The 16,523-nt window shown below is 38.9% G+C and overlaps 1 protein-coding gene across 3 annotated transcripts in view; it reads right to left on the minus strand.

Moving 5' to 3' along the window:
- RANBP3 (RAN binding protein 3) overlaps positions 1-16,523 on the minus strand; it is a 56,991-nt gene that overhangs the window by 17,479 nt on the left and 22,989 nt on the right. For all 3 annotated transcript variants that reach the window (XM_063403018.1, XM_063403017.1, XM_063403020.1), the window contains 6 exons: positions 8,347-8,383; positions 8,175-8,261; positions 5,673-5,744; positions 4,430-4,495; positions 2,816-2,908; positions 1,584-1,687 (listed from right to left, as the gene is read on the minus strand). In XM_063403018.1, the coding sequence (XP_063259088.1) occupies positions 1,584-1,687; positions 2,816-2,908; positions 4,430-4,495; positions 5,673-5,744; positions 8,175-8,261; positions 8,347-8,383 (459 nt within the window). The remainder of the gene's footprint in view (positions 1-1,583; positions 1,688-2,815; positions 2,909-4,429; positions 4,496-5,672; positions 5,745-8,174; positions 8,262-8,346; positions 8,384-16,523) is intronic.

The following is a 16,523-nucleotide window of genomic DNA, read 5'->3' on the forward strand; positions in this document are numbered from 1 at the left end:
ATCACTGGCCTTCAGATTCTAATTCTGGTATTTCAAAGACATTGTTCTTCTGCTTGCAATTAGAAATGGGCCAGTGTTGATCACTGGGAGTAGTCCTTCACCACTGAACGATACATAGGGTAAAGCAGCATTCTGTTGAACACAAGGAAAAAGCTTAGGATTTCCTTAACAGGTCCTCCTCCTTCCATATAAGGATCAGCATCTCCCTGCTATCAGAAAGGCTGAGGGCTGTCAAGTTTCCTTGATGACTTTCAGCCACCTGACTCTCCTACCAGTTGAGGAAGGTTGGATCAAAGGCTATAGCTTGTACTCATCTGAAGACAATGTTGCTTAGGGCTCCTATAGTTTCCTAGGGGTTTTCAAGACAGAGACCAGATACGTGGAAGTTGCCACAGAGCTGCTCAGGGTATGACAACCACCAGATGGAGAACATTCCTCCTCTGCTACCTTGTATAAGCACAAGACAGAGACATCAAACAAAAATCTTTTCTGACAGTAAAATAAGACCATGACTCATATCTGCTCTAAGACAGGCAGATCATGCTCATGTAATACTGCAAATAACATATACCTGCCCTCACAAGGAAGTTCTCTCTCTGTGCATCAAATCTATGCCACAGATCTGCATATACAATTACTCATATGAAACAATTCCAGAAGTATCTTTTACTCTCACCAAGCTATCTAATATTATGCAGAGACTCCAGCATTTAACACAATTACTGCATGAACTCAAATGACTTCTAGCTGTGATAGAAAGCTTCAGGGAGACAAAATTGACTACAAATGCCAAGACAATAGAGTATCTCACCAAAACCCTTGGTAAAATTGCAAATGTTCAGTTATGAAGCTTTATACCATTTCTATTAGCTTCCAGAAATCCTTAGTAACCAGATTTAAGAGCTTTCCTTTACCAGAAAACTTTCTCCATGGTCAGTTGACTAAAAATCTTAAGAGGACTTGTAGATGTTAAAAGCAGATAGAGGGTGACCCTAATGACACATACAGCTGGGTTACAAGTGTGTCTCTCAGTTTACATACTGGTACATGCATTCAATTTATTTATCAATACTTAGTTGCGGCAGTAACTTTTCACTAAACCTTAAAAAGCCATTCACACTGCACGTGTTTCTGCTTGCATATTCAGGATTACGACTTGAATTTTAAGTGAACTGTTCCATACTCTTGTCTTATCAATGCTATTTCTATGCTCAATATGGCAACAAAAAGCAAACAACTGCCTAATGAAGCTACAAAAAAACCCCAATCACACTCAAAGTCCCCAAACATCCCCCTCATGCTATCAGTCGAGACCTTGAGACGCTAATGGTTAGCTCAAAACCTGAAGGAAAGGACTGGACACACTACACAGAACTGGAAGTAAATATTCATTATCTTTCTTTCATGATAGCAAATAAATGACTTCTGATGCACTTAGATATCTTTTGCTCTAGCTGAAGTTTTGCAGCCCCTCATTGCCTTCACTGTCCACTTCCTGTAGGGAATTCATGTGATGCAACTGGCTTTTACTCTGTTCAGAGCCTATTTACATCTGTCACCTTAAGTCTCCTTCTCCAACTCACCTTGTCTTCAGAGTCTGAACTTTTCAGTTTTGCATCACTTGGTGGTTCTGATGTGGCTGCAGAATCTGGAGGTATATTTACACCATTGGTGCCACTACTGAGAACTGCAACACAGAAATAAAAAACTACATGAACTCTCTAGATATTTAGACTGTCATAAAAGTTCTCATGCAAACTGCATGCAGTTTTCTTGTTTAGGTTCATTAAAAGTTGCAAAGTAAACTAAAAAGTTCCCATAGTATTTTGCAAGAGACATGAGGACTACAATTCAGCAGTTCTTAGCAGAATCAAAATTCCAAATGCAGAAACCCAAGTCAGCAAATTAATTTATACAATTAAGGACAATTAATTTATACAATACAAGGACTTCAGTATGTACAACTTCAAGCAACCGTCCTGCTCTAATCTAATACTGTCACAACCAGCAAGTTTGCCTTCAGACTGATCTACCTGCTCATATACTGAACTTCCATTGAATATTTTTACCCCAATACTAAGTTGTCTGTAGAGCCCAGTCTGTGTCAGGAGGCATGTCAAGAAATCAAGCTACAAATGTTTGGTTCTATGCCACATTCTGCATTCACTGAAGTTACTCCTGTTTCTGTTCAACTAAACGTCCACATAACAAATGGCATCAGGCCGGGGAAACATGGGGTTTAGGAGACAGGGACAATTTAAACAGTGTTTTGCATTAACTTCCACACTTTAAGCATGCCTACATTTCCATCAGCTATATCAAATTCCGTAATACAATAAACATTATATGAATGACCAAGCTTAAGAATTAAAATTTTATGTTCAGAATTAAAATTGTACTTCGAAGTCCCAACTCCAAAATGGTCCCCAAGCCCAGAGGCACATCTCACTGATTTAGGTATTTCACTGTTGATCAATTACCAGAAATAGCTTATTACACTATGGTCAATGCTGTCATTTGAGATTGACTGCTATACCACACTCTTAAAAGTCTTTTTCTTCAAGTCAAAGTCAAGCATAGACTACACCAAAGTTAGAGGTCTATCAACACCACACAGTCATCCTAAACAAGATCTGAAAGTTTCACTATGCTATCCTTCATGTCATACACATACACTTACCATTTGGCTTTTTTCTGAGAGGAGAAAACTAGAAAAACCAAGGTGGGTGTTGAGTAAAATCAAACCACTACACTAAACAAATTCAATATTTTTGTTCTCTCTCCACTGTGTTTAGAACACAAAAGCATGATTTACCCATCTGTGAGAAAGCTTTTGGCTGCGGTGCCTGTAATACTGCTGGACGAAGCACACTTCGCTGCTGTTCCTTCGGTTTCTGGCTAGGGAGACCTGCAAGTGCAAAGTTTTTTCAAGAAGTATAAAGCTTTTTCAAAGCTGAAAAATTCAGCTTCATCTAATCTTCTCTAACTGCTTCCAACAGAACACACAATGAAAAAGCAGACACTAGAAAAGCTGCCACTCACATTTCTCCATCCCTCCTTACTCAGTCTCAAAAGAGAGTTAGTCACAAATAGGGAAGACTATTTCATAGCCTAAAAAGACACTTTAAAATATATTTACTACTACTGCTACCTTATCCAGGAAAGCACAGAACAAAAGTTTAGTACTGATCCAGAAATAAAAGCCACTATGTAAGAGAAATGAACAGCATACCAGTAATCCTATTTATGCACTGACATTTTAGTCAACTACACATTCCAAGTCTTCTTTTTACCTTCCAATAAAGTAATTTCCAGATATCAGTAAGATTTTTTTTATCCATACAATCAAACACATTGGTACTATAATAGTTGTGTTGTATCATTTAACAACCTTTTGGCTTTTTGAATTAACCTGATCTCTTTGGTTGTTACAGTAAGATTCACAGTACTACAACTTTAATTCTGCTATGATTCAAAAAGCTAATTAACCTTAAACAACCTAATGAAAAAAAATCCCAAACATTGTAACACCAACTCTAGAAGGTTATGACAAGCCCAGAAGGTTCAGTTTTCTTCACCGAAAAAAGTCAAGATGAACTCTTGATCGAATAAAATACTGCAACAGAACTCACTCATAGTAATTAGTTCCATTTCAGGTCACCCATATTCAAAGGGCATAACATCAGATTATAAAGCTATCCTAAATTCAAGCATTCATAAGCTCAAAATACCTTGTTCCTTTCTTAAATTTACCACTCTTCCTGCAAGTGAAATGAAGTTTCCATATAATTACATATTAATAGCTTTCATTACCTAAATAGTTTTGGGGTTGTTTTTTCCCCTCTCAAATTCCTAAGGAGCTGTAACACTAATATCTTTCTGACAGTGGCTGGATCTACATCAATAAACAGGAAATTCAGTCATAGCCAACCTGTCGTGTAGAACAGGCATGATCAAGGACCTGCCACCCACACTGCTGCCAAAAGCCTGGGAGAGCTTTTGAAGTGGGCAGTCTCTGACATTTCCAACTGCCCTGGTCTGGTCGCAGACTGAACACTCAGCAGTGGCTGGAATTTGCCCAAGGCACTCCTGCAACACCCTTTTTCTTATGGTTTGCTACCAAAGGAATTGAATTCACTGTCTGTAGGTTTACTCCAAGCAGAAACAGAAGCTTACTAAGCAGCAACAAAGCAACAGCTGGGAGATGCACTTCAGACATGCACAGCGGATCCAATGCAAAACACGGATGCATACATATGCATTACACAGTGGAAATGGGCACAAACCACCCTAGAGAAGACAAGATTTTTTTCTGCAGACACATAGGTATTGTCACCTTCTATTTACAATAGCTGATTGATTAAACTATCAACTAAATAAAATGCTTGAGCTGGTTTCTTTGTACTGTTGGAGTAAACAGTGAACTCACCTGCACTAGGTGCCTGACCATGGATAAGTATTGGTGGTTTCAGCCGGAATCCACTGCTCTTCTCCTCTGGAAGTGAAATAAAAAATTACAAGGACAAAGCTGTAACATATTAGAAATATCCATTCAGTCATAAAATTCTGTATATTTTCCCCACTGTAATAACCCACAAGTTCTATAAATATGCAAAGTTATTAGGAGATTTCCAAAGAACAAATTTTCTTTTTCTCAAAGAAACCTGAATTTCTAGTCATCATCACAGCAAATATACTTCACAGACAAACACATGGTGTTACAAGCAAAAAGTTCAACATTTTTTTCAAAAGAAACAGGAAAAAGACTGTTCACCAGAGAAATGGGTGAACACATTAAGACACATTAAGACATTAAGTCCTTCTGTAAAGGACTTAATGTAGATAATAAAGGTTTTAAGTGAGAATCAAACTAAAGAAAGAACAATCAAAATTATGACGGAACATGACAGCTGCTAACAAGTATCTAACTGCTAATTATCATAAATTAATTGCTTAATGTTAGTTTCTTGTAATAATAAACTTTTATTCATGCTTTTGTAGTATGAAGATAAAAGAAATTCCTTTGTTCACACTCACTGCAGTTATAGTTTTTAAATTAAGTACCAAAATCTCAAAAAAAAATTATAAATCTACAGCTATTAAAAACCGAGTTCTGAAGAACTAAATAATAATTATACTTTTTTCCTCTTAGAGGCTTAATATCTGTACTCAGAATAAGACAACTCAGCATCTTACAGCCTCACTGTGCTTTGTTATAAGCATACAATACTGATGTGCACTACAGTGATACCAACACAACCAAACCAGAACTACAGAGCTCTGTCAACACAGGGCTCACAGGTCATAGCTGAACACAATCATGACCATACTTTATGGTCATGTATTTTTTGTTTTGCTTTCCAATATAAAAGAACAGTTTTCTGAAGTAGATAAATCAAAATTTCCCATATGTTTTATTGTGAGGCTAGAATGAAGGGTCATACTGCAGTATTCTACCATCACTCCCAACACATTTAACAATTTTGATGTTATTTTAATTACCTCCAGCAAGGATAAAGTTGAACAACGAAGTGAGCAAGAGAACAGCTCTAAGATCAGAACCATCATTTTCATTCTCACAGATAAGGTCTTACTTTTGAAGTATCACAGTACTTTGGATCATGACAAATTAACAACAGTTCAAGAAAAAAGCAGAAAATGAGAAAGCTCACCTGGTTCTGAGTCAGAATTGCCTGTAGAGGGTTCACAGAAGCTTGATGGCATAAAGACATTGTTCTTTGTTACTGCAGTCAAGGAAAAAGAAAAAAAAGGGAAGATGTGTATGTTTTTCTTTATTATAAACCTGTTCCCAGACTTCAAACTGAAAATTACTTTTCTAGTGATTTGTTTTCCTCTAAACTAAAACAGTATTACAGCCAAACTAGCAAACAAGCCACTGTCCATAAAATCCTCTCAGTGTCTCCTGAAACAGAGATAGAACAAATTTCATTTTTTCTGAATCCTGTATAAATACAGGATTCCCAATCTGAATTGTATCTGAATTAGAAGCGGTATAAGAATATATAATAGCATTGCAAAATGCGTAATACCATTTCAAAAGGCCCCTGCAGAGAGAGAGCAGAAAACGTGTGTTAATGCCTGCTGGAGAGTAGGAGTGCATATGTGGGCTCTGATGGACTGCACTGTCTGCCCCAAGAGACAACTTAGGTTTGAACTACCCTGCAAAGACAAAACTCCTACAGAAAAAGAGGAGAGCACATCAGAGTACCGTCAGGTGTCACCTCAGCAGCATAATAGTCAACAAAAGGGTAAAAAACATTTGAAAAAACAGGCAAAGGACAGCATTTCTTTTCCACTCTTTGCTGGGACCTAAAGAAGCAGCAGTTCTAGTACTTTTGGTGTCATACAAAAATCACAATCCAGTTTATGAAATAGGACAATCAGAGAAGGAGACAGATTTCTCCAACAGATCGTTTACCATGAAGGAAAGCATAACAGTATTTATTGGCTCTTTTAGCTTTTATAAGGCTGTAGAAAAAGCTTAAGTATGCTGAAAAGAGAAATGAAGCTCATCTCTAAACACCATTTTACTAAGAGATGTGGCATTTACCTTTTACAATTAAGTCTTAAATGTTTTTTCATATTTTCTTAAATTCCACCTTCTCTCTTTTTATTATTGCCTGCCTTAAGCTTAAACGTTACACAGTTTCCATATAAGTAAAATTTCCCTGTTCTTGAGAGAAACATAACCCCACAAAAAGAAATAAGAAAGTGGGAAAGTAAACGATTTTCTCGAAACCAAAGCCATTGAATAATGTCAATATTCAAAGAGGTCTTTATGGAAGTTGCAATTCAAATCAAAGTTGTCACTGCTTGACAACAACACACATCAGAAGAGAACAAAGGCATCAGGGAATAAATTACCACATCCTCTCAAAACACATTAGCTAAGCAGAGGCTTGAGAAAGGATGCTGGACACTTGGAACAGCCAGTATTTAACCATGAAAGAGTTGAGTAAATTGTTTTCCTCCACTTCTTAACAGATGTTAGCATAGAGATTCTATTCTTGTAAGACAAAGACATTGTGGAATGGAAGTGTTAGAAATCATAGGGAATCGGGGTATACACATACTGTTACTCTAATATAAGATCTACAAAACCCCATTATTTTTGTCCATTCCTTTACTAAGAGTGGTTGGCAAGCAGACAGCAGCAACGTTGGTCACTCAATTCACAGGACAGCATCTGGAGACCCACTGAGATGCACACCAGAAAACTGGGTCATAAAAGAGAAGGGCTTCTTCCCCTGACTAGCACTGGTACATGAATTTAGAATGCTGTGCCCATAAATTATCAGCAACTACATTTTAGATTTCATACTCATTTATTTCTTTAAAATTAAAATCAAACAACTAGGCTTTTACCTTTTAGTCACATCTACAGAATGTGCTGCATATAAGAGGAATATTTTTTTACTGTTCTCTCCTTCAAAGTTTTTTATCTCCTTTATTTCAACTTAAGATGGTAGAAATAAAGTAGCAGTCTTGAAATCTGCCTCAAACACTGACATATCTTAACTAAAATAACTGTTGACTGAAGCTAAAACCTTCATATGATCTGTGAGGAGAGATGGCACAAATCAGGACTGTTCTTTGAGTGAAGACATATCAAATATGACCATTCCCGTGCAAGTGAATGGCATGAATGTACCCCAGTGATTTCACTGCCCTGACTGCACACACAGACTGTGGTCATTCTGTCCTGCATATGTCAGGTGTTTAAGAAATCCACTGAATCCTCCCCATTTTAAAAGGAATGGGAGAAGAGAAAAGAAAAGGACTAAAAAAAGGACATGAGCCGAGACCTGAAAAATTTCCCTGGCAGCAGAGTAACTAAGAATAAGGTAGCATTTACATAAATTTGGAAAGAAGCAACCTGATCACAACAAATCAGGAAGATTTCTGGTTAATTCTGCAATTTAACAGCATAAGAGTAAAAGTTGAAACTACAAATACACATAAACTTACAGGTGGAAAACATTTTAAAACTATTTACCAACTCTTTTGGGCGTCACCAAATTTGTTAACATGAGTACATGGTTGCTGTGGTCTTAACCCAAAGCACAGCACATAGTAATAGGACTGCTTACATGACTGGAAAAAGAATGTCTAGGAAGGAAAACAATCCCTCATATGTAATATGCAACACTTACCTGACTGAGAAGGAGGGAACTGAGTCAAAGATGAAGTTCTCTCACGTTTTACAGGTGGACAGTAGCTTCCATCCTCTCGATCAGATTCTGCAGAAAACAAATATTAGAGAAAATGCAAAATATCCCAGCAAGACACACTCATGGCTTTTAATTTTACAATAAAATTTCTTACCATCTCCATCTTCTGGACTTGATCCATCTGCAGATCTCTGAAATCAGATTACACTGATCAAACAAAGATCATATACTGAACATTTCAGTCTCTTCAGTTTGATCCAAATGTTTTAAGCAGTTAGGAGATTTTTTTTCTTTACTGTCAGTGATACACACTCAATGCAATAATCTTCTGTGACTTACATGTGAGCATAGAGTTCCACACAGATACTATCAAATTCAATTAATTCAAAATATTTACCAAGTAAGATACCTGAAAATTCATATCCCAAGCATTAATATCTTTAGGGACTGTGTAACAATCACTACAGCTACATTTTCTATATACTGAAAATTTGGAAATTACATTTTTCAAATTTGGTTTTATTTTTAAATATAAAGTTTCAAGCTCCATACAAACATACCCATTATTTGGGAGTTCATTCCAAAGCACTTTAACTAATTACTCTACATGACATTAGTTCCTTCAACAAAATCATAGCATTGGAGCAATGTCTTTCAAAGCATGCTCTATAAATCAGTATGACAAGATATTTTATTGTAATTAGCAATGGAGAGTCTCCTAACATCTTCCACAGAACCAGGGAAAATAAAAAAAAGGGAAGCATCAAAGTTAACAACTATCACAGATATTCAAAAAACCTTTGAACAAAGGTTTTACATATTTTCTGAGGATTTCTGTGGCTCTTTCCTCCTATTTCTCTGCCAGTTCCTCAACTAAAATAATCTCCTTTGCTCCTCAAAAAAATAACCCCATGACAGATTCCTTTCACTATGGAAGGTGATTAGGGCTGCATCAGCATCTTCATCTCATTACAGAACATCTTAGAATCATCAAATTGCTTAGGTTAGCAAGAACCTTTAGGAGCACCGAGTTGAAGAGATCCCTGAGAATTGCCATGCCCAATGCTAAAACATGTCCGCAAATGCCACATGCACACGTTACAAATCTCTGCAGGGAGGATGGCTCCATCGCTACCATGGGCAGCCTCTTCCAGGGCTGCACAATCCTTTTGTGGAACACGTCTTTTCTAATATCCAATCTAAATGTTCAACTTGAGGCCATTTCCTCTTATCCTGTACCTTGAAACCCGGAAGAACAGACTAACCCCCACCTTGGCTACACCATCCTTTTAGACAGCTCTGAATAGATATTGGACCATCTACCCTAAGTCCAAGACCACCCTTTCATCCCACTCCTGCCCCAGGACATGCAGACAGACACCTCCCCTTCACTCAGTCTCACTCCAGAGATTGGCTGATAAATGGAGGAATAGCAACTCATGGGCAGAGCCCACTGACCCCCCGAAACTCCTTCCCCACCATGATTTGACACACTTGGGCACTGAGAGCAGGCAGACAAACAGAAGGACTGCACAAGTCTGCACAGGACTGACACCTGGCATACCTTGAGCGTAAGAATACGAGAAAGTACAAAACTTTCTATTTAGTACTGCACACATTTAGAACCCAGATAATACTGTGGATAATACTATCAGTACTCCACTAAATGCTAATAAAAACCCGCTTACACTGCAGTTTGCCTTTTTAATTACCTTTAAGGGCTTTTCTGGTTTATGTTCATAGACAAGTATCTACCTTATTAGCACCCTAGTTGAGCACTTTTTAAACGTTTAGCATGGAGAATAAGAAGCTCTTATTCTCCATGCTAAAGGTTTCTGGAATGCAACTCGCTACATTTACACACAACTATCAGCCTAGCCATGTTAATACCACTTTTGATGATCCATAGCTCTTCCCACATACTTAGTCAAGTAATCCATGGTACTACCAAAAGGTGGTCGTGTTAGTCACTGCCCTTGCCAACACACAATATTTTCCCAAAAGATAAGGCTAAAATGGAAAACCATGGTATCATGTATTTCAGCAACCAGCATCTGAACTCAGAAAACATTCCATTTTGCAAATAAAGTGTTGACACATATTGTCTTGGTTTGGAAAGACAGACTCCTGCTAGGGAAGGCAGGAGTGTCTCTTGGAATGGAGAATGCAAACCCCTTCCCTCTGAATTATTATAATTATTATAATTTTGAAATTAATGGGCTCTCAAGCAAAGATATGAGGATAGAAGTAACAGTTCTTTACTAATATGCACAAGGCAAACAAACAACAATAACTATGGAATTAACAACAAAAACAGAGCAAGGAACTTTGTGACAGCCTTCTCAGCTGAGAAGAGAGCAGAAGCTTTGCTTTACAAAACCCTGGGGTAGTCTGATACCGGTGCCCTTGCAGGACTTTGAGGAGCACTAAGCTGGAATGGCAGGAAAGAACAGAAATCCCAGGCTGGTGGATGAGATGTACCAGAAGCTCCGCAGTGGTAGCTGGAACTGCCGGACATCCCGGCAGAGCAGGGGGTGCAGGACTTCAGCGCAGAAAAGAGAGTAGAGCTGAAGGAGCAGCAGGGGTGGGACAGCAGCGGCCCGGCTCCCAGTAGGGCAGGAAAAGGCAAGCTCCGAATTCCCGGGCATACGAGCAGATGGTGGTAGGTTTTTAGGACTGGACTCTAGTGGTGACAGTGAGCTCTCTCCACAGTGAGCAACAGCTTGACCCTCTTCTTTCATATGCTGAGAGCGAGCAAGAGCACAGCTGCCCCTAGCTCCATCTTTAGCTGCCCTCTGCAATTCTCAAGGTATCTTCTCTCTGAGAGAGAAACTCCTAGAGACAAAAGTGTAGGCAGGTGCTACACTCCTTTCCTGACTTTGGCCACTTCTTCATTTTGCTTAAGTACCCGTAAGTACTGAGTAGTTAGGTTTTCCAGCAACTTACAGGAAAAAAATTTATAAGTAAAAAAGAAAGAAATCTAACTCCTATCACATATATAGGCAATTTGTTTCCACTTTTATCAAAAATACTGAAAGCAAAAAGAAAACACTAGGTAAAAAATTTGCATGAGTGGAACTGCAGATCTCTTTATGCAAAAATCCTTAAAAATAAACAAATTATTTCCACCCAAATGTCAAAGTTAAGATTTTACTAATATATATTTCATTCTTAATGTTCAAGTAACACCTACAAAAAAAGTCACTTATATAGCATAAGCCTCAAATCATTGTAATTTCATAACTGACAACCACAACTAATGTAACATCACCATTATGATAAATATAGTGGGTTAATTTGTGTTTTTATGGATTACACTATGTTAAAATCATGTTTTGGTAAATGCAAACTAGAATATAACCTCAATTCCAGCCAGCCATGGAATTGAGGAATTCTGAGGCAGGCAACACCCAGAAACCACCATTTAGGAGGACACAATGCAATGTCGGGGACTAGAGATGCTGCCATTGGCATCAGAAAGGACACATTGAGATAAGCAATCAGTTCTCCTCCCAAAAGCAGCAGAGCCATCAGAGCTTCATCATCACACTAATCACTGGAGGGAAGGAGAATGCCTGTCCATTCAAAAATTTGTCTTCCATTCACACACCGAAGAAAGAAATTGACACTTCTCCCTCCCACAGGAAACCTCATTCAGCAGTCCTATGATGCATTTGAATAACGAATAACTATTCTAAGAAAACAAAGAACTGTGTGGTAATCTATGCCAGGGGCAAAATAAACTGGATAAAACCTGGACCCCAGGCGGGACCAATTCATGAACACTGGCGGACTGCAGTGTGATAGAGGCTGCTTTCCGGTTCACCCTTTGACGATCCCCAGTTATCGTCACCATAACTCCACTTGCTGGTTTTACCAAAATTCTGTAATTTGAGTTTTTAAACCAAATCATATTTCAATTGAAAAACTGGACTGGCATTTATAACAACCTTGTTTAGTAGGCAACAGACATCAATATCCAAAACCAACTCTGTACCTACTGAGGGCAAAGCAGAACAGAGAATCTGCTCCGACTTATTTCCATGCTTCCTAGCCCAAGAGTTTTGGGAGATTAAAGCTATGTACCTTTGGATGAATGGATGCTAGGTAGATTCCATGGGGGTGGAGGTACACAGATCTACTGTACTAGCATAAGCTTCACTTTTCTATGAAGCCACAGATAAAGTAAGTCACCACTGCAGCAAGAATTGCATACCAGTGCTACTTCAGAGGAAGCTGGGTAGAACAGACAAAAAACAGGGGTACATGTGAAAAATGTGAAATGATTAATTCATGTTCTTATGGTTAATGATAAATTGAAAACTATAAAAACTGTATATATGTGTGTGTTGTATGAAAGTATAAGTTTCAGGATACCTTGTAACATTTTGTTAAACCAAATTATGAAAAGGCAGGCACCACCCCAGAAGCTCACATTCAGAAATAGACAAAAAGTTTACGGGAAAACCGGCAGTCTCCTCAAGCACCGGCAGTCTCCTCAAGCACCGGGAGGAGACCCATCAAGATAAGGCAGCAAGACCATCAACAGCACCAGCTGACACCCTCGCTGAGCATCAAGCATCATCATCCGTATCTCGGACCATTAATCAGCCAGGAAATCTGCCGAAACCAGAAATTAACACCTTACCAGAGAGAGACGACTCTTTTCCGCTGAGCCAGAGACACCCATAAATTTGAATAGCTAGCTTGGACACAAAGGGGGAAAATTAAGAAATATTGCCAAGGGCACAATAAAGTGTATAAAAACCAAGCCCCGAACCGGGCAAATTTGTGAACCTAGGGGGAGACAGCAGACGGCCAAGTTCTGTGTCTCGAGGTTCACCCTTAGCATTTTCCCAGGAAAAAGACTGTCAAGTATCTCCGCTGTTAGTAGGTTTACCGAAATTCTGTAATTCGATCTTTTGATTAATAAACCAAATTATTTTAATTGGAATATTTTATTAGCATTTATAACAGTACATATGGATGACAAGCCTGACAGTGGAAAAATGGCAAATTACATTTTAGTCACAATGAACAGCAGCCTAGCCTCTCCATTTTACACTTCTCCTCTCAACCTACTCAGTCTGTATTTTACAGCAACATGTGCTTTACACAAGTACCACACACAATGGAAACAAAACGCAGGATCATCTCATCCAGTAAGAAACCACCAAGGTGATTATCTCTGTAGTAAATATAGTATGTTAATTCATGTTTTGATGGAATGTAGTAAATATAGAATGTTAAATCATGTTTTGATACATGCAGACTGTAAATATGTTATATAAAATGTAACACTAGTTCAAATCAGACTGGAGCTGACAGATTCCAAGGCAGGCAACACCCAGAAACTACCATTCAGAGGAGGACAGTGCAATGCCAGGAATTGGAGACTTTGCCATTGGCATCAGAAAGGAGGACACATCAACATCAGCCATCAGTCCTCCTCCCAGAAGCAGCGGAGCCATAAGCACCCGACCGTCATGCTTATCATAGGAGGGGAACGCCTGTTCATTCAGCATTTCATCTTCCATTCCCCACAGAGGAGAGAAATTGACACTTCTCCCTCCCAGATGAGACCCCATTCAGCAGACCAAGGACAGCGATGCACTCGAATAACCACCCCAAGAAAACAAAGAACTGTGAGGAAATCCTATGCCAGGGGCGAAATAAACTGTATAAAACCTGGACCCCAGAAGGGGCCAATTTGTGAACTCTGGGGGATTGCAGTGCCATAGAGGCTGCTTTCCGTTCACCCTCTGACGATCCCGGGAATTGTTACCGTAACTCCGCTTGTTGGTTTTACCGAAATTCTGTAATCTTATTTTTTTAATAAACCAAATTACATTTAATTGGCAAAGTGGATTGACATTTATAAAAATCTCCAATTTTTTGGACTTAGATGCCTAAGAGACACAGATTGCTAACAGCAAAATCCAACCTAAAATACCTAGAATTTTCCCAGTTAAGAGCAGAAGCCACTTTTATTTCCTTTGCCCCCAGCTTTCAGAAATACAGCTAAAGGAAAGTTATATTTATGCATAAATAGAGGCTTCTACAATTACAACACATTTCTAGTTAAGAAAATTAGCTTCATAAAGGCTACCAACTGCTTCTTAAAAGTGAAAGTCACAGCAATTAATTAATACAAACATTAATTCCTCACAATTTTAACATCAAGCTAAGAGAAGAACTTCAAAGAACTGATTTGTCAGTTTTTGCTTATTCACACTAGAGAGCAGAAACAGGGGCAGGAAGGGAGAATTTGGGTAAAGCAGAAAAGGTCAATGTAATTCAAAATTACTTTCCAATGTAATTCAGGGAAAGCTCTAAGAGTAGATTCCAGCGTTTATCATTGAAAATACATTTTAAGATGTAGTCATATAAAAAGGACTTCAGAGCACAGTCTTCAGTCCAGACACTCTGCACAAACACAGACATTACTGAATTGCCAGGATTTGCTTGAAGGCTGTTCCAGAACCTGTTAATCAGCAGAGTCTTGCTGGGACAGCCACATGCTGTGGAAGGCGGGTGTGGGTTAGCAAAGGGTTAGGACATAACCATCAGCTCTGCAAGGGGTTGTACCTAAGGCCACCCTAAATTCATGTCGTATCAAAAATATCTGCTGGTGTGTGTACAAAACAAATAAACAAGAAATACGCAGTGTCTCTTCTTCTGTCTTAACTCACCCATCTTCCCAGGCCCCGGGAAGACTACATGAAAACTGCCTCTCCAATGAACCAGTACAAGTACTCTTAAGATGCATCAACCTTCTCTCGATTTCAAGGGAAGGGATGGTTTTACTCTAGGACACTGGAATAATTTGATAAGTATTTGCCAGTGCATGCCAGTTACATGCCCAGACTGAGCACCATACAATTCAGTAAATTTATTTGAATGGAGTCAAGAAGAATGCTGAAGCAGCTGTTCCATACAGCCACTAATTTCTGCATATGATCTCCAACAGCATTTATGGGTTTTAAATTTCATTCCGAATTGGGTTAACTGGGGTAAGACTTTCTGCTCTCTAAGGACAAGACAAAGATAACCATTTGCTACTATCTTCCTGAAAGTCTGGTTAATACTGTTCTCTTGGACAGTTCTAGTAACACTGCAATTTCAAGTAACACTGCAATTTCAAGTAACACAAAACTGAGATAAAAGTCTGTGATTCTGTTTGATAGGAAAGCTGTGTGATAAGGTCTTTACAAACAGTTCTGTGGGTGAGGGTATGGGTGTTAACGTCTTTGAAATGGGTCTTAATGTCTCCACTAACTGCAAGCAACAGTTCTGTTACACAACCAAGACAGCCTGACTCCTGAAACAGACAACTGAGGGGACTCTGCACAAGCCAGAACTTCTTTTGGGGTAAAATGACAGGTTCAAGGGGGAATATGAGGTTAGGCATGTGATAAATTATGTGGGATAATTCGTGTTTATAAGGTATGTATAATATAAACCAAGTTGTGCCCTTTAAAATAAATAGTAAAAATCATTTGGGAATGGGGTTGACAGATTCGGGAATTGAAAAATGACTCTGCCAGGAACTGGAGAACGACCAAACTTACAAGAGAAAGGACAGAAGGTTTGAGGAAGATGGGTCTTCTCCAGAGATGGGACTGTGAACAACCCAACCATTAGCACTGAAATGGGCCTTGCTCCACAGGGACACACATCTCAACGCGCAATTCCCAGAAATCGTATTTAATATTCATCTCGCCTCAGAAGAACTGTTCAACCGAAGGGACCCACATGAATATGAAGAAAAACTGAAGGGACAAACCATGAAGTAATGCTCTGTCCCGCTAAAGAAACCATATATAAACTGGACTCACAGAACCGAAGGTGTGAACAAGGGGAGCTACGGTGAGATAGAGGCCGCAGCTAAGGTTCACCCAGTGTCAATTCCGGGAGTCACTGATTCTTTGATTGTTGGCTTACCTGAAATTCTGGTCATTGATTTTTCTAAAATTAATAAAATCATTTATTAATTTGGAATTGGCTTGGCATTTATTACAGGCAGTTCGGGAAGGCTGTACCTTCCTAGTATCTCAGCCAATGGAGAAAGGAAGAGGGCACTGTGCGGCCGGGAGTTCAGGATAAAAGGGAGGCCGTGCCCTCCAAAACCTTGAGAGAGAAAAACCAGTGGGCACATGGACTCTCCCTTTATTTGAATAAAGTTGCAGGACTCCTCTGTATCCTTTACGGACATTGGCTTTTCAGAGCGTGATTTTCCACACCTGTTTACCAGCTATATTTCAAAATATTAACCCTTGAAAATTTTAACCTTCAGAAAAGAAATGGAAAGATTTCTGCAGGTAATCAAGC

This window comes from Prinia subflava, chromosome 8 (assembly GCF_021018805.1).
Source record: "Prinia subflava isolate CZ2003 ecotype Zambia chromosome 8, Cam_Psub_1.2, whole genome shotgun sequence".
Lineage (NCBI taxonomy): Eukaryota > Metazoa > Chordata > Aves > Passeriformes > Cisticolidae > Prinia > Prinia subflava.